The sequence below is a fragment of the Ornithodoros turicata genome, chromosome 7 (genome assembly GCF_037126465.1).
Source record: "Ornithodoros turicata isolate Travis chromosome 7, ASM3712646v1, whole genome shotgun sequence".
Lineage (NCBI taxonomy): Eukaryota > Metazoa > Arthropoda > Arachnida > Ixodida > Argasidae > Ornithodoros > Ornithodoros turicata.
Window position 1 is genome coordinate 40,925,809 of NC_088207.1, and position 18,313 is coordinate 40,944,121.

Below are 18,313 nucleotides of genomic sequence, written 5' to 3' on the forward strand. Positions count from 1 at the left end.
TGGATGTAAAACGGATCTGTGGCAAACTCCACTGGATATCCCAACGTCCCGGGCGAGATATCTTACGGATATTTCCTGGATGTATCTGGTTTGCTGGGCACCCAGTCGTTGCTCAGTCGTTAACGGAAGAACGAAGATTAAATAAAAAACATCTTCACATCACAATATGATGGTGATAATTAGCAGATTTAGAATGCGATCAAAGTCTGGGAACCATCGCTAACCCATGGATACAATCACAGAACAGCACTAAGGAAGTCCTGTTAACGTGCTCTTTATTACATATTCAACTGGCTACTACAGCGAAATATGCAGTTGTAACGTTAGACAGCATCTTCCAACAGCTGATACCACACTGCATTTCCATGCACCGCCAAATGGAAGGTTAGCTGGGCATTTCAGTGGATAGCTTCATAGCGTCATGAGGAGGAAGTTCCAGCAACCTGTAACTGCGAGCATTTGACAGTCAGTCTTCTTCTAGTCTTTATGACAGTACCTGTAATACGTACAGACTTTTTGGAGTACAGCAAGCCCTTCTTAGCAAGATGCAAAATTGACTGAGCTATGACCCCGGCTGTTCGCCTCTGATAGCCACCACTGGTTACCATGACAACTGGAATTCCTCTGTTTCGCATTTCTGTGAAAACTAATTCATCTCGTTTCACTATTCCCTGTGATATAGAAGACAAAAAGAAGATAATGAGCTACCGCAAGACTTCTCACCTGTGAAAACGTTAATCGGTCTGAAATAGTGGCTTCAAATGAGCATGACATATAATTTTCAGTGAAAAAATCTGAACACATGAATATGTTCCTCTTGACAAAAGTCATTTTTACTATCGATGGTTGTACAACCTCTGCACAAAATAACATTTTCTGCGCAAAATGCTATTTTTTAATAGCAAGCAAGGGGGTATCAAACCCGACATGTGACAATCGAGACATTCTCTCGAATCTGAGGACATGGGCACAATCAACACAGAAGTTTGATATATTATTAAATCTGCCCATTATTTTCAACCAGATATTTTGTGTTAAATTGTAATTGATCATTTCAGGCATACTTTTTATACTGAGTTGGCATGCACTAAACACTTGCCTGTCCTGTTGTCACATGTGAAAGGGTGCTATTTATTGGGTACCAAAGAGGTTCATCATACATAGCTGCCAATCTTACACGTGTGTGTGCACCCTAACAGTAAACTGCTGCCATGCATGTGTGGAGATATATGACAAGAAATGGAGTGGGAAGTGGGTTGAACGAATGCATTCATTCACCTATACTCACTTCCATACCCCAACAAGGCTCCTCGAGGACGCTGGGTTTCCCATTCGCGCATGTTCTTCTTTTTCCCCACTTTTATTCCGTGTTAGCGCCGTGAAGCAACTGTGGCAATGAGCGCCGTAACGTGGACAGATGGAGAGAGGCCAGCGGGAAGGAGGGGGGGCCAGGGTATGGTGGCTAGATGAATATTGTCTGGTGTGAGGAGCGGCCACAGCCTCCTACCCGACGGAGCGGGACTGTTGCGGAAGATGGCCACCAGGCGCGCTGCTCCACGGATGTATGCTAGTTTCTGTGCGCTCTGGCTAGTCCCCGGGCGGAGTTCTTTCGTGCGTGACGTATCAGAGGGTGGGATAACGATGCTGTCGCGTCTTTGAAGTGCTTTATTTTACTTTATCGTCGGCTGTGCACTGTTTTGTGGAATGGTGAACCTTGAGAAGACATCTAACGCCAGTGTGAAGAAAAAGCAACGTGCAAAAACGAACAGAGCGCAGACCATCCGTCGTCGTACATGAAAGAATTCAACATGGGTGGCCTACGCTACTGTTCAGAAACACTCTTCAAGCTTGTCTCCAAACTTGAAGATACCTTCACAAGGTTCCTTTCATGTCGTAAAGGGCGTGCAGACAGCCTATACTAGAAGTCATGGCATGTGCTATGGGCATGCAGTGATGGGCAGTACTTGATGTACCAAGTACCCAAGTAGTATTTTAAGTACATTTCTGTGTATTTGTACTTTACCTTAAGTACATTTTAAACCGTGTACTTTGTACCGTACTTAAAGTACTCTTTTCCGAGTACTTTCCAATCAAGTACTCAAGTACCCAAACTGGAAAAGTCACACAAAAAGTCACAAAAGAGTATCAAAATGCACCCTACTAAAAGCGCTAAAATGACAAGAAGAAAACAAAAACACACAGATAGCGCTATCTGTGTATTTTCCTCTTCTTGCAGTCATTTTAGCGCTGAACAGCCCAGTTGACTGATTACCTCTCTACATGTAACTGCAAATTGATTAAGTTCATATTCACAGGTTAGCACTTTATGGCATTAGAGCATTTGTCAAGAATGCTCGCTAAAGTTTTGCCAAAAAAGCAAGACACATGTACTACAGAGTGAAATGCAAAGTGATACAAGTTAAATTCACATTGTACTTGATGAATACTTGAAGAACCTTGCCTAGTACTTTGTACTTTGCCCATCACTGGCTAGGGGGAGCCTTATGGAAATGTTGGCCGTCAAGCCCATAGTGAATATTTCACAATGAACATTGTAAAATTCTATGCTGTGATGAGAATGCACTTCCTCATAAAGAGCATTAACCGTTCTCGCGCAGGGCGGAGCAAAAGCAGAAACTTTCAAAGGAGGCGCGTCTCCTGTGAATACACTTATGTGAGCATTCAGACTTGTGTACACATGTCCTTTGTTTTCATTGTGTGCATATGTACGTAGATATATATCATGATGAGGGGACGCAACAGGTTATTTCTATTGCTGTGTATAATAAATCTTGTTTTGGCATTGCCAGGTTGAAATTTGGAGATGATCGTGACTTTATACATCGAGGAACAAAAAGAAAGATCAACCGGCCTTGTTGTTATGACATTAAAAAAAGAAAACTAAAAGTAAGAATGGACAAAAAAAAAAATAACCCGATAAAAAGAAGAGATATAAAAGTTGAAAAGGGAGGTCGCATCGGACATACCAAGCTGAGTACCTGATCCTTTGCATGCTTGGCTCAGCGATCTTTAATGTGTTTTAAGCTATTCGTTTTCCATTGATATTTACCCCTCACTGTTCCATTCCTCCGCAAAACTTCTCGGCCACAACAGCGAAAACGGCCCGTTCAGCAGACGCGCTTCGGGAGCGTTCGGGAGAATCTTCGCATACATCCGTGTTGGCGCGCCACCTGACGGCGTCTTCCGCGAACGGGCCACCTCGGCTGCGGCGCTCCTCACACCAGCCGATATTCATCTAGCCACCATAGCCAGGGGGTTAGTGCGTCTCCTGGGCCGACTTCAGGAGGAACTGTGCCGATATATTCCTCTGGAAAGTCTGCCGGAAAATCCAGGGAAAACCTGAGGCAGCACAGACCCCCACTCAGTCATCCCGACCATACTTATGACGCCTATGAACCGTTCTGCCCACAAGATCAAGACAACTTTCACCCTGAGGCTATTAACGTTCTACAAACAAAAATCACACGACGACCTGGTGGCGCAACGGTAGCGCGTCTGACTCCAGATCAGAAGGTTGCGTGTTCAAATCACGTCCGGGTCAAACTTTTTTTTTTTTTTCCTTTTTACCATCCTGAACAAGACCTCACTAGCATACACTTCCTTAAAATTATTATTATTATTATTATTTTTTTCAAGGGCAACACGGTGCGAAGCTGTCCCAGTTGAATTGATAGCATGTTACGACACCTGTTGGTGCTGTGGAAAAGCTTCCTTGCGCAACAGGTCTAGCAACGGCGCGAACACAGAAATGCATTACTTGTTAAGTCTTTCTTTGTGTCGCTGACAATACTGACAGTGTTTTTTAAATCGAGAGAGAGTGAGGCCGATGTAACTGCTTTCAGCGTTTTCACAAAAAGCAGTTTCAAATTCAAACCATTTTCGGTGTTTGTGGGAACAGCGACGGATGCGCAGTTTGTTTACGGGACAAGCCATGGTGCATTGTGTTCAACCTTTCGACTGTTAACGTGAAATGACCCTTGTCTGATACTCATAGTCCATACAAGTGAAGGCCACAAAAACTGAAGCGAATTGAAGCTTTCCCACGTGTCTGACTTCACGCCAACAGTTGGCATTTTGCCGGGTGATTGCACCAGCGTAGCCAGAAAAATATTTCGGGAGGGGATTGGGTTCAATGGGGAGGGGACTTTACATGGGAGAGGAGTTTCCAATTGTTTCCCTCTCCCAAATGCACTACCAAAGGTACAATTTTGGGGGAGGGGGGTTGAGGAGGCGGGGTTGAACACCCAGAACCGCCTGCCTGGCTTCCCTGCATGTAAGTACCCGTTACCGACCCAGTGCCACAGATCCTCGTTCCTCACAATCGGAACTGCGTTGCCCATTAGAACGCGCGTCGTCCGCGTGGTCGTCAACACGTGTTTGAGTGGCGATGGGCAACTCGAATTAAAAGCGCTAAAATCAGACGAGGACAACACAGACGGAAGGCGCCTTCCGTGTGTGTTGTCCTCGTCTGATTTTAGCGCTTTTAATTCGGTATGCAGTACCAACAGGCCCAATTCCACGTTTTGATGGGCAACTGTCTGCCATCGCACATTTTGGAAGGCACCCTACTTCGCAACGAGGTTTGTTTTCGCCGGTAAAAATACGTCAATATTGCGCAATACAAGCAATGACTCTCTCTTTGGTGGTACGTGATGGTGGAGGAGGAGATAAGGCCAAAGGGATTACACGGCCCTGAACATCGTCACTTTTTCTCTGTTTTGACGTTTTTCGCCACTGGCAACAATATCTCGCAAACCTGTGTGACATCCCATTGGCTTAGGAAAACAGGGACCAGAACACATGGAGGGAACATACCAGGACAACATCTGGCAACATTACGCACCACCATTCCGTAAGTCGGCTTTAGGAGAAGCTCGCTTTACAATAGTGTCGCGCGACTTGCGGGTGGTAAGCATGGGCTGGACCTCTTGAATCATCTCGGGAGTTTCGGCAGCATTGGCCAGAAACGAAGACACGAAAGCATTGCGACCGACTTCGTTCACTGGCAGTAATGGAAAATGAACAGTCACTGTCTATCTTCTTGCCTCAATTTTTATTTTGGTTTAATTATTTTCATATGAATTTCGGATGATACGAATTTTTTCCGCTACCCCGTGAGATTCGTATCATCGAGATTCTACAGTATTAGTAATTGGCATTGGTTACTAATTGTGTAGACGTAGCTGAAAAATAAATTTTCGTTTTTAAAAGCTGCACCACACACACATCCCAATAGGCATTTTTAAAGAGAATGTTGCTCTCTTGGCAAATTAAGCTGACACAAGGTTGTTTGTGGGCAGAGCTGCAGAGTTGGAACTCGAGAACACTGAGTCGACACTGCCTCCAAGTTGGTCGTAAGGTGTTGGTTCGAGTTGCATCCCTCTTTTATTTATTTTGCCCTAGTCTTGGGTTCTAGTTATGGATATCTGCCACCAGCTTGCTTGCATTCTACCTTTTCTGTCAGAAAAGCAAGGTTGCACACCTGGTGTTAGGTTTAGTAGTTTTGTGGTGCCCTGCCCAATGTACTTACGTGGTCAGTAATGTTCAGACGACCAAGCACATCACCTTCAAGGATATCTGTTCCCGCATTGTAAATTGTCAGTTCCGGAGTGAATTCTGCCAATGATCTCGATAAATTCCTGTAAAGTTTGTCATACCACACATTACTGATTAAAAAAATTAATCATGCGCCAGAACACTCACTCTGACACAAGTCTTAGGTACAGCTCATCTCCCGTTCCAGGTCTCAGCTCCACTTTTCGTTTTATGGCCGCTTTTTAGAAAATCACTTTCATGTAGAACTGTGCACTTCAAGACAGATTATCGAGGCTTTACTTAATGCATTATTAATGACACGTTGCTACAAGAGTCATCAAGGGCAACGACCTACTAGCTTATAGCGACCACGTCATAATCGGCAACCCCTATGAGGAGCCCGTCCAGACGGTCCGCTAGGGGGCGCCACTCATCAGCCCGTGAGATGTACATCATGATTGGACAATGGAAATTTGAATTTTGAATGTGCAGAAGCAGATGTACGAAACTACCGTTGCAGACGACAGCAACAGCTCCTATGAAAACGTGTGGACCGATGGTGACAATCAACTTTAGAAAGAAGAGTCTCTTGTGGGACAGGACATCCATCGCTTCTACAAAAATACTAAGGTAAGCTAAAGTACAAAGTACTGTAGGAATTGAGGGAACACTAACTGGGCCGATGAGTAGTGCCACTGCTAGCCTCCAAATGTGGCGCTGGGAAGGGGTCCATATGACATGGTTGCTATAATCTACTAGGTCACGTCAAGGGCATTCCAGCCACTGTGTACTCTCGGGAGAGACATTCCCCACGGAATACAGCAGTGGAAGAAAAAACAGGAAAACTGCTCACGGGACGGGAGTTCCGCCGCATGCTATCCCGAGGATTCGCCTGGTGTCAGACTATCAGGGGTGCGCACATAGCACGACACCGTCTGTGTGATTCCCTGTTCGTCTGCTACAGAGTATCTTTTGGTTCCGCCACAGGATATACACCCCAATTCCCCAGAGTGAGCAGTGCATGAAAAGACATGATGTTCAATTCCTGCGCTTATGTGGCAGCAGAAAGGCACGACATTTTTCGCGTTCTCGCCTGCTGGAGTATTCTGGGGAATATCACTCGCGTGAATACATGGATAAGAGCAGTGAGAAAGGAAAAAAAGTGGCTAGTAGCTCACAATCCTAGGTAAGACGGCTGCTCTTTTCAGAGTCTGCTCTGATCGTTGTTTTAACATCCGATATTGTACTCCGCAGAAAAAAAAAAAAAAAAAAAGAGGAGAACTTAGATGAATTTACCTTTAGCAGCTTCATCACCGGGATAGATATATCTGTTGTACACGTCCATTATATAAACATTAGGATCATGAATAAAGTCCCGTTCATGTCCATTTCCCTGAAAATAGAATATCCATGAACTTTCGGGAAAAAAAAAAACAACTTCATATTTTAAGAGGTTGTAATGCTTTCATACTGACTGTTACCTCATTGTACAACACCCCAGAAAAGCAAGTAAAAGAAATGAGAGAAGTGGGTAACTCTCAGTGGTTTTAACAACTAGAGAATTCAGACTCCAAAGACTCAGACGTTCCAATTTGTTTGGCAAAACTCACTGTCAAATGCCCCATAGAATTAATGTATTTCTGCATCCAATAATTCAGGCCGTTGTTCGAAAGACATGCTCAATTACTCGTACTTGTCTCACTTCGAACCTGCTTGATTTTTGGGGATTACTGTTTCCTGAGCACCAGAAATACAGCAGAACAATGTGCTCCCACGCTCGATATTTCATACAGTGTTGCAAAAAGAATCCCTCGACATGACAAATGCAGAGAAGCACAGTGTGCGTGTTTTTTTTTTCTTTTTCTTATTAACGTTAACAAAGAATTCAGCCTGCTCGATAATTCAGACTAATTTCGTGTCTCCTAGAAGTCCGAAAAATTGGTTGGTGACAGCAACTCTGATGTAGTGGTTCTTGCACAATGTCCAATCTGACAGACACCTCCTCTACTGCAACATTTTTGCTGATGCCTCACGCAGATGCAAATGATAGTACTATATATTTACACGATACAACTTGGTCAGAGCCAGCTCGCAGCATGTTAATGGTCACAGTATTCAAACTGCAAGGAGTTATCAAAAGGGTCACAGAAGTAATGGTATCCTCATGGACAATACCTGGTGTGCATCCAGATCAACGATCATAGCTTTTTTAATGCAACCTTTCTTTGTAAGTGTCCTCACTGCCAGGGTGATATCGGCATAACAGCAGAAGCCGCCACCACGTTCTGCACTGGCATGATGGAAGCCCCCACCTAAGTGGATGGCCCAACCATATTCCAGAGCCAGCTCAGATGCCTAGAAATGTTGACGTACAGGATGACACAGTACTACACAGTGTAATTCAAGCATTCCGCGCACGTACCAGAATCGTCCCTGCGGTCTGGAACCTAAAAGGCTTGAGCACCCTTCGTTGCACCATGCAATTTGGCAAGACGGCCATTATTGGCACCTCTGTGATTGTGGACACGTAGGCACTCCACTGGAGGAAAAAAAAATGAACACAACAGTTCTGCAACCCGGTCACATGTGGTGCACCACTAAACTGCAATGAAAGCACAAAAGGTTACCCGCAATTTACTCAGGTATGATGCAGAATGCACTGTTAGAAGCTCTTGTTCTGTAATTTCTTTTGGCTGATAGTAGTTTTTGTCGGTTAGGAACCCTTCTTCTGAAATCATAAGACCATAAATTGTTGAAGTTGTAATATCTATGCATTACATCACCACCACCTCGAGCCATCAATATCATGTTGTATGGTTACGGCAACTAGAGCACTGCACTGGCCGCATTGTTAGCCACCGCCTTTCTTTTGGTTTACCTGGCGAAGCCCTGCCCAATGACTCCATACTTGGTCCGAGCCCGAAGAATTTCTAGGTATTTGTGCCCAGCCCCTCAAATTTCTAAGCTGCCGAGCCCATCAACTACGGAGTACCAGCCTATAAAAGTTGACCACGCCCAACTAACAGGTGTGCTACACAGGTCAGAGCCCGATCATGAGCCGGCACTGGCCCGCAATATCGTATGCCAGACTCTGACCTGCCAAAAGTAGGCTTTACCTGTCCCGGTCCGTGGGCCAAGCTCAAGCTTTCAGCTCAGCCCAAGCCCGTGCAGTGTTCTGTGAGGGCAACTAACTTGCACAAGTGATCGAAAGGTTTCTTTGTGCAATAAGTTAAGCAATTCACAGGAGGAATGAAGAACATAAGCTCACGTTTAAGGTATGAAAACACTTTGCCCCACTTGCTTGAGTCAAAAGGATGCACCCTCTCTAGACCAAAAAATGTGATGTTGTATGCCGGGCAGTAGACGACTGGAAGACGTGTGTCTGGATCAAATCCTTGTGGGCGATATTTACACGACCCCTCACTGAGTGACCCTTTAGGTGGGAGCAAAGGAGCTTCACGAATTTCCGGCAGAGATCCACTGGAAGAGCTGTTCTGTCGTCCTGCCGCCATGTGTAGGTTTTGATGCGGTGTCCCACTGAAATGGATTACAGGAGCAAGGAAGTGATGTGTAACACAGTTCAAAACCATGTCTAATTCATCAAGAAGTCCACCACGAGTCACCATGCACATCTTCTCTGCGTGGTGTATTGTCACTGTACAATCAAATTTTTGAAATATGCCTGCTGGGGCCCTATTCTCGTCAGTGATCGACCTCGACTACTTTGTGTCTTGCCTGTCATTGGTCATCACGCCTTCGTGGTCACGCCTCCTTCACGTAACGACCAATGACAGGCAATGACGCAAAGTAATCGAGGTCGATTACTTTGACTAGAAATGGTCCCAGAAAGCATCTCTTCTATGTTGGGGAACTTCAGTGACATGGCGTATGACACTTGTTGCGGTGTTTGCAATGTGTTTGGAAATGGGCAGCCACCACCAATGTAAAACCTATCTGCATGTGCAAGCGTCACCACGCTTAACCGGAGCGCGTGGCCTGGTTGCATGCCAGCGCCACCTTGTGTTGATGCTGGGGTGGAGACTCTACGAGCGCGGTACACGAGTGCCACCTTTCGACGAGATGAACTTGGGGGGGAATCGGCATAGTAAGATGGACCACCTGCTGTAATAGTGTCACCCAATGCTCTCGCTTAACAGGCACACCATTCGAGCGTGTGCGTGATCTACCACGCTTTATCTGCATGCCGGTATGCGCAAGGGCGAGCTTGAGGAGCAGAATATTATGAAATCATCATGAGGCATATGCATACATGGTAGGCTTTCCCATGTTTGCTCTGAGCATTCTGTTCACTATGATATATGTGTTATCACAGAAATTTTTGTGTTGCATGGTACTGTGGAAAGATTTGGTACTGTGTTTGTATGGATGCAATAAATACTCCAGAGGCGCATTAATATTTTTACTGGTATACTGATTTGCTTATCGCTGAAGTGTCTGCAGCGTAAGTAACTGAGTAGGTGATCCGTGCATGGTTGCTGAGTTCCCATCGAGAGGGGGGTGCGCGTGTACCCGGGCCCCAGAGTCTCCACCCCAGCTCGCCCCAGCGTCGAAGCAAGGCGGCGCTGGCATGCAAGCAGGACACGCGCTCCCGCGCTGCGGTTAAGCGTGGCGACGCCTGTACTGTGCTGCAAAGGAATAACAAAAATGTGCATGCATGGCTTCTTACCAGGAATGTCCTTCGGGTGACGAGCTTGCCACTATACTTCATGTAACTCCTCCTAAACTTGAAGACCTGATTTATTCAAAAGAACACAGAAATTTAATTTCTTTACCAAAAAGAATTCTGGCATGAACATACAAATCTTCAGTGCACACATGCTTGCAATGAACTCATTACTACACCAAAACTCTCTACTTGAGAAGCCATTTCGCTGGCTGACGCTCACAGCAGAGAAACGAACGATACAGGCAAAGGAAATAGTAATACGACGTAGCAATCCAAAGACCCACGCAGCAATTAACGAAAACGTGGGTGTCAGCAGAGATTACGAGCATAATTCGCAATGCTGGCAGTTTGACAAACTATGAAAGGACCAACAAGCACAAGGCACTAAATGTTTCGTAAAGGTCGGAAGCCGAGCACACACCTTGTTTTACTGAAAACGCACGTAGGTATGAAACCGAAACCTTCATGGCAATACTCGTTGGAATCTGCGTCTTTCACTGTTTTCGCTACAACAGCTAGGTTTAACGAAGCTACATCACGTATCACCTGACAAAACATCGAAATACCCACCTGAAACAGCTACATCTTTAATATGATTAGCACAAAGAGCGACGGGGTGTCCAGATTTCGCGACCACAGGTAAACACAGAGATTGTGAACCTCCTAGAACCTCCACACTCAACAGATCTCCGCGCCACCTACGGCGGTGACCAAAGATTGCAGTTTCGCTTTCGGTATTGATTTTAACGTTAATTGGAAAATTAAATGTTCCTTCTCTAATCTTAGTTGCAGCTTTTATAAATATGGGTGGTGCACAATGATTCAGGGATGGGCAGTAATACTCATATTTGGTATTATAATACTAATACGTAATACTTCCTAGAAATCGGTATTATAATACAGACACAAATACATTTCAAAAATGAGTATTATAATACATAATAGTAATACTTCTGTGTATTACACGAGTAATGCTTGTAATAGATTGATACTTAACTTGGGGAGAAAGAAAGGAAAAGAACAGAAGAAATATACACACTTTGCGCATTACTTATCGAGACAATCATTCCCCAATGACGTTTTATTTACGCTTACATTTCTGCACATTGCCTGATCTTTCCGAATACGATCACATAGCGCTGATCAATTCGATCGCAGTGAACATATTGCTCTCACTGTGGCAGAGCCTTGATTTCATCCAGTCTGAACGATAAAATGTGGGCTTATCAAAAGCCTGTGACTGTCCATAGTGCAACAGCGTAAAGGGGTGACTGGCTGCACTGGACGCACTTTTTCATACTACAAAAGACTTTCCCTAGTATGACTCATCCTTACAGATGCTGAACTGGAAGGAACGCAAGGAAACCTCGAGTAACCTCTGGCCCCGAAGCCACTGGCTTTGGGATAATTTGGAGCAGGGGAACACTGTAATAGGAGCTTTGTTCGTGTTCAAATGATGGAACACGAAAAATTACTGAGAAAGTGCACCGGTGACACTTATTTGCAGGTCGAACTTACGAACTTATTTGGGAAAGTATTACACCTTCAAAAGTATTATAATACATGTAATGCCTCGTTTCGTGTATTATAATACAGATACAAATACATTTCAAAAATGAGTATTATAATACATAATACAAATACTCAAAAGTATTACAGTAATAGTATTATAATACAAAGTATTACTATTACTGCTCACCCCTGCAATGATTTCACACATACGCATTTATAAGACGCTGTTATGATTCCACGAGCTGGGATCATTTAATGTGTCTTATCTTGGCAATATAGCTCGTTTGTTGCTGTATTCGTACAAGTTTTTTTATGTTTGAAAGTACGAAATATATCAAATTTCTTTCACTGTCAACGCCTTTACAAATCCATAGGAGGACTTGATTGATCTCCCAACCTTCTCTTGCATGAGTGCAGTCTCCTTTATGAAGAAATAACTCTCCAGTTGATCGGGTAGGATGAACTGGAGGGTTAATTCTTCATCAAGTTCGTCACCAGTATCTCTTCCTACTTGGAGCGAAAACAAACAAAGTAATTGGCATACTGCCGTGGTGGTGGTGGTGGTGCTGGTGAAAGAAAAGAAGAGGATAACACATACGAGTATCGAGTATAGTTACACCTAATCCCTTTTGTCACAGGGCAGACTTCTTTTGACGTCACAGGTGCGAGGATATATCCGCTGGGTCGTTCGTGGGGTGTCACTAGTGTCGCTGAACAGTTGTAGATACACCGTCACTGTAGTTGCTGTAGTCACTGGGATCCCGCTGGCTTTGCTTGTTTTGGCCTCGGGATTCGGTGTTGGCGTTTTTAGTGTACAAGGGTCGAGTGTAGTTTCGGTTTCTAATTTTCAGAGAATGTCCGCTGAGGCGCAGTTCCTCCATCGCTGGCCGTGGCTGAGGCATGACTTTTTGTGTTAGGGCTCCTGGTTTGTACTTGTGTGGCCTTATCCCATGCTAGTAGGCGTCGTTTTGTTTTGTATTGCCAACTGTAGGATGGGACAAGCGTAAGCTTGCCCACATCACGGTTCAAAAATACGGCCGGCCGTTTCGAGCTTTTTGGCTCTCATTGATGGTGACCTTGGGAGGTAATAGGATTTTGCAGTGCTGGTACATGTAATGCAGGGCATGATCATGCTCTACATCTTCAGTTTCACCGCATAGTGGACACGTTGAGGGGTCCCTCCCAAACAATTCAGATAATCTTTTCCTGGTCAGAAGCGATCCTGTCCGAGCCTGAAACAGGAGGCTACTGGCTCTGTCTCCTTTGTAGAATAATTCCGGGGCTGATGCAATCTTATTTTGGCTATAGATGTTCATGCTCTTCTTTTTCATCGTTGTAGTATGCCAATTATCTTCTTCAATCGAATGCATCTCCTTTGTTGCTCCACTCACGTTCGGTCTTGGCTTTATGGCGGACGGTGTCTTTGCTGTATATGCGGTCTATCTGATTTACTTTTTTAATCCACTTGGTGCGGATGCCTGTGTAGCGCAGAAAGCGAAAAACACGGGAGATCAGTGTGTCGTCTGGTCTGTGGATGAGTCGTCCTAGAAAACGGGTTTTGCGCGATTCTCCCCTGCGCGATCCCGCTGCGAGGGGAGAATCCGGCGCTTCCATCAGGGGCGCCGTTAGGGAGCCTCCATGTGCGTGGAACTCACTCATGGAACGATGCGACAGCACCAGAGGACGCGTGTTTCACCGTGTTTGCGGCTCGTCAGCTCTGGGTAGCTGCACATCGTTCGAAATTGACAAACCAGGGGGTCGCTCAGCGAGCGATATACACCTGGGAGAGTGACTGAGCTCTCTTCAATGCCACAGTGCAAGCCAGTGAATTATAAGGAGGGAAAAAAGCCATTAAAGAAACAAGTAAATGACACTACACGTGTTTAAAATTCAAAATTACAGATTAAGATGGCTTCTATGGCTGCACGCAGAGAAACAGATACTCATGGAACGATGCGACATCACCAGAGGACAGTTTCGCCGTGTTTGCGGCTCGTCAGGTCTGCGTAGCTGCGCATCGTTCGGAATTGGCAAACCAACCAGGAGTCATTCAGCGAGCGATATACACCTGGGAGGGTGACTGAGCACTCCTCAATGCCACAGTGCCAGTGAATTATAATGAGAGAAAGAAAGCAATTAGAGAGACAAGTAGATGACACTAGACGTGTTTGAAATTCAAAATTACAGATTAAGATGGCTTCTAGTGCTATCGCATTGTTCCATGAGTATCTGTTTCTCTGCGTGCAGCCATAGAAGCCATCTTAATATGTAATTTTAAATTTCAAACACGTCTAGTGTCATTTACTTGTTTCTTTCATGGCTTTTTTTCCTCATTATAATTCACTGGCTTGCACTGTGGGATTGAGGAGTGCTCAGTCACCCTCCCAGGTGTATATCGCCCACTGAGTGACCCCTGGTTTGCCAATTCGGAACGATGCGCAGCTACCCAGAGCTGACGAGCCGCAAACACGGCGTTGCACGTGTCCTCTGGTTCTGTCGCATCGTTCCAGGAGTATCTGTTTCTCTGCATGCAGCCATAGAAGCCATCTTAATCTGTAATTTTAAATTTCAAACACGTCTAGTGTCATTTAATGGTTTCTCTATTGGCTTTTTTCCTCATTATAATTAACTGGCTTGCACTGTGGCATTGAGGAGTGCTCAGTCACACCCCCAGGTGTATATCGCTCGCTGAGCGACCCCTGGTTTGCCATTTCCAAACGATGCGCAGCTACCCGGAGGTGACGAGCCGCAAACACTGCGAGACACGTGTCCTCTGGTGCTGTCGCAGCGTTCCATGAGTATCTGTTTCTCTGCATGCCGCCATAGAAGCCATCGTAATCTGTAATTTTAAATTTCAAACACGTCTAGTGTCATTTACTTGTTTCTTTAATGGCTTTTTTTCCCTCATTATAATTCACTGGCTGGCAGTGTGGCATTGAGGAGTGCTCGGTCACACTACCAGGTGTATATCGCTCGCTGAGCGACCCCTGGTTTGCCGTATGTTTAGGAGAAGTAAATTAGTTTAATATTGCGTTTTGCATTTTAATGCTTGAACCCATTAATTAGTGTTCGGGTTTGTTTGTCATAACTAAATTCAACCGAACAAGCAGTGATCATATATAATATAAACTACAAAAATACTACAAAGAGAAAATACAAAAAATACAGGGGTACAAAATACAAATTGAATGATTTCAATGGATACTCCATGCACTGGGTTCAATGTGCAATAAAATATAGCTTGCTAGATCTTTCAGTGTGATCCTGTTGCGATGAAGATACGAGCAAGGTCCCTGAGGGGATGCTACACGGGGCATTTCCTTCGAAGATGCAGAAAAGTGATGGCATAGTACAGCGTGGGCTTGACTTTAGATAGAAGTTTTAATTCAACTCAGCAGGGCACACGGATGTTACCTTTGTTGTACTCCAAGGAATTCGTCACTGCTGTGTTGCTTATACATCAAATCGAATGAAGGTTAAGTACCTCACTCTTCGTTTTGAGTGAGATGGTAGGGGGGCTCTCGCACATGCGAGGGTTCGCAAGAAATGTCACTGCTGCATATTTCTTTCAAAGTGGGGCTCCCTTACACTTAGTGGCACAAGTCCTTTTATACATTTTCGCTGTTTATATACCGCGGCACCCATTCTTCGACGTCGAAAACAATCGAACAGGAGAAACAGAGAATGAGAAGCCGGTGGCCGAGGTTGAAAAAATGCAAAAAAGAAAAAAAAAGAAGAGAAAAAGAGTTGGTTTCTACTGCAAGCGTCTGCTCACTTCTAAAAGAGAAATGAAAGAAGATTCACTATATATACATGCAGAACAACATCCTATAGTGCTCCTGAGATATGTTGTACCTAGGGTCACCTCTGGAGTAAACACTTTTCTAACAAATTGAGGATCCTGTGGAGATATTCCCAAGATGTAATTTTTCCCACGGTGACATCCTCAGGATGAGTGTGGGGATTCCGGCAAGGTACTGCCGGTACTCCGTGTCATATACACGAGCGTACGAATTCTTTGTGGCATTCTTCCGGGATCGCGTTGTACCGATTCTGGGGCTTATCTTGCTCTTGGGCTTTTATTGGTCAAGATGTTCTGAAATGCAACACGTACACCTTAGCGACTCTAGGTACACTTACCTGGACCTACCTGAAGTATCTACCTGCAGTGAAGGGTGATAGGCATAAACGATTAAAGGGGTTGCAACAGGTCATCCGAGATTATGCCAGATTATAACGTAAAAGATGGTGGTGGTAGTGATGGTGAAGGGGCTGCAGTTGCCGGCCCCACAAAGGCGGGCACGTCACGACTAACGCCTGGGGGAATGTGCTTCCCGAGCCAGCTTCTAAGGGAACTGTGCAGACATACGTCTGAAAAGCGTCTGAGGGAAAACTCTGGAAAAAACCCCGGACAGTACAGCCGGCACCGGGGTCCGTCTCAACGTAACACGCGAGCTGGTAACGTAAAGATGGTTCTTTGCGTCGTTGTGAACCTGCGTTTGAAGTTGGACGGCATGGACGTCTCCGCTTTGCCCGTGTGTGTTCGAGCGCTTGTACGTATGTCGCGAATTACGACACGTAGAATATTAATTTTGTTTGCTAAGTATTCTGGCATGCAGTACAATGCATCCATGATGTAATGAACCACATCTGCCGCGCAGTGCAATGGCGTAATCATATGGGGTTGGTCTCAAGAGGTTTGAACTTCAAACCATTTGGCGCATTTGGGAAAAAGGAAGTGGGGTGAAATCCTCCACACTTTCCATGCCGACACAGCCTTCATCAGCAAGTAATGGAGCTGTTTTGCTGATACCACGCTGCTTTACAAAGAAGGGTCACGACGGGAAAGACAGCACCGTTGGAAAGGTGGTGAACGCTGGTGGAAGCTGCAGTGAAACCGCAGGTCGCCTGGAAGTAAGAGGCAATCGCTCTTGGGGGCAGACACCTACGGGCTGCACTATAGAGCGTGAGGAAAACACAGTAGGAAAGAGCGAATTGAGAAACGGACCCGCAGATCCGCGTATGTATTTTCATCACGCTTAGTCTAGCGTCCATTACTCAATCGCACTTCCGGTTCCTTGCACGACCGAGGCTCACTTGCGGGGAGGTGATATGAACCATACATGTACAAAGAACTGCTTCCCAACGTCTTTCGGGTTGTCAACGTCAGTGCGTTGTCACGTCTAAACTTGCAGCTCTGAGTTTCAAACATGGCGGCCATTAGAATACTTTTAATCAAACAAACACTTCAAATTTCGGGCACTCAGGCGCCAACATCAAATGTTTCCACCGAAGCTAGTCCTCATTTGAGTGGTGACCATGATGACAAATGCATAAACAATCAGCATCCACGGTACAGTCGCTTCCGCAGCAGAATTAACGTTAACCATACTGCGCTTAGGAACCGAGCAAAGCTTCTTGTACTTCGCGCTGTAGTTGGCAAGGTTGGCGTCGTATGGCCCCCGAAGCGCTGTGACGTTGTAGCAGGACGTTTCAGCTCCAGCTTCCTCAACGCACTCACTGTACTTGTGGTACGTTCTGAAAGTTAAATTTTCGTTAGAACGAATTTAATTGGATGTCACCGTGGCGACCACGCGAAGGAAGCTATGGAAGGTCTTGGTGTCCTGTACCTGCAGAATTTCGACATTGACAGACTTCTCCCGGTAACTTCTCTCAAGAAGTTCTCGTAGCACTTCTGCATGAAACCCAGGAAGTCCGCCTTGCTGCACTGCTTGTACTGAGCTGTTCAGAGAAATATGTGTAATTAAAGGGCTCCAAAGTCAGGTCTCCACGCTGAATGAAAGATGCCAACACAAAAGCAACGGAATTTATGCGTTGCATCGTTCGGATTTATGAGCGAAAGCAACCGCAATATTACGCTTTCCCTCTCAAGAAACCCGACAACTCGGAGAAGCCTCGGATTGGTTTCCTCAAACCATCTCCCGCGATGATTGAACAAATCAATCGCGGAGACCAATGAGCATGGAAATGTCAGCCTTCATGAGGAGGCGGAGAGGGAGAGGAAAGCGTACGTTGCAGTTGCAGCAACGGCACTTTTCGTTCCACGAGGTGACATTTTTGAACTCTCGTGCTCCCAGTAATCGCGTATCCACGCGACATTCCCCAGGGTGCTACAGCCAACACCACCTAGATAGAGAAAGCCTGCTTGCTCGTCGCCAAGAGTCAGCCAATGAAGATCGTGTTTTCAACGGCCGTAGCAAATCACGTGCTTTCAGCGGTCGTGGCCATGTAGACGAACCACCGTCGTCTGCGAGTTGTGATTGAACGTCCCCGCGTACTAAGAGGGAAAACTTGGAAATAAAGCGCAAAACGGTCCCAATCTTTCTGAAATCTGATTTTCTTGAAAGCGTCTTGTCTAAATATTAGGTCTGCAGGTTCCGGGTTAGCTGGAATCATATGCGGGTTCTTGAATTCGCAGAATGATGAATCGCAGTAGCAGACGCTGAACGTAGCGTCTTCACATACACTGCTAAGCATGGGGAATATCCTGTCAATATATTCCGTAGCAGACGACAGGAAAAGACGCTGACGGCGTCA

The 18,313-nt window shown here is 45.4% G+C and overlaps 2 protein-coding genes and 1 non-coding gene across 7 annotated transcripts in view; 1 reads left to right on the plus strand and 2 right to left on the minus strand.

The window, feature by feature from the left end:
• Positions 1-258: 258 nt before the first annotated feature.
• LOC135401114 (histone deacetylase 11-like) lies at positions 259-10,929 on the minus strand. 5 transcript variants are annotated; one of them, XM_064633309.1, is made up of 11 exons: positions 10,814-10,929; positions 10,244-10,309; positions 8,825-9,093; positions 8,184-8,281; positions 7,979-8,095; positions 7,732-7,911; positions 6,853-6,949; positions 5,725-5,794; positions 5,552-5,660; positions 510-671; positions 259-449 (listed from the first exon to the last, which is right to left on the minus strand). In XM_064633309.1, the coding sequence occupies exons 3-11, from the start codon at positions 9,066-9,068 to the stop codon at positions 420-422; spliced, it is 1,107 nt and encodes a 368-aa protein (XP_064489379.1). In that variant the 5' UTR covers positions 9,069-9,093; positions 10,244-10,309; positions 10,814-10,929; the 3' UTR covers positions 259-419. The 5 variants fall into 5 exon arrangements, with proteins under 5 accessions (XP_064489379.1, XP_064489380.1, XP_064489378.1 ...); XM_064633310.1 differs by having other exon boundaries at positions 259-443; positions 8,184-8,284; XM_064633308.1 differs by having other exon boundaries at positions 8,184-8,284.
• Trnaw-cca (transfer RNA tryptophan (anticodon CCA)) lies at positions 3,491-3,562 on the plus strand. Its single transcript has one exon. It is a non-coding gene; the product is annotated as a tRNA-Trp (tRNA).
• A 6,042-nt stretch (positions 10,930-16,971) lies between the features above and the next one.
• Positions 16,972-18,313, minus strand: part of LOC135401116 (uncharacterized) — a 75,440-nt gene continuing 74,098 nt past the window's right edge. Inside the window, exons 204-205 of the mRNA XM_064633313.1 lie at positions 17,386-17,497; positions 16,972-17,293 (exon numbers count right to left, since the gene is read on the minus strand). Of these exons, the coding sequence (XP_064489383.1) occupies positions 17,032-17,293; positions 17,386-17,497 (374 nt within the window). The 3' untranslated portion in view covers positions 16,972-17,031. The remainder of the gene's footprint in view (positions 17,294-17,385; positions 17,498-18,313) is intronic.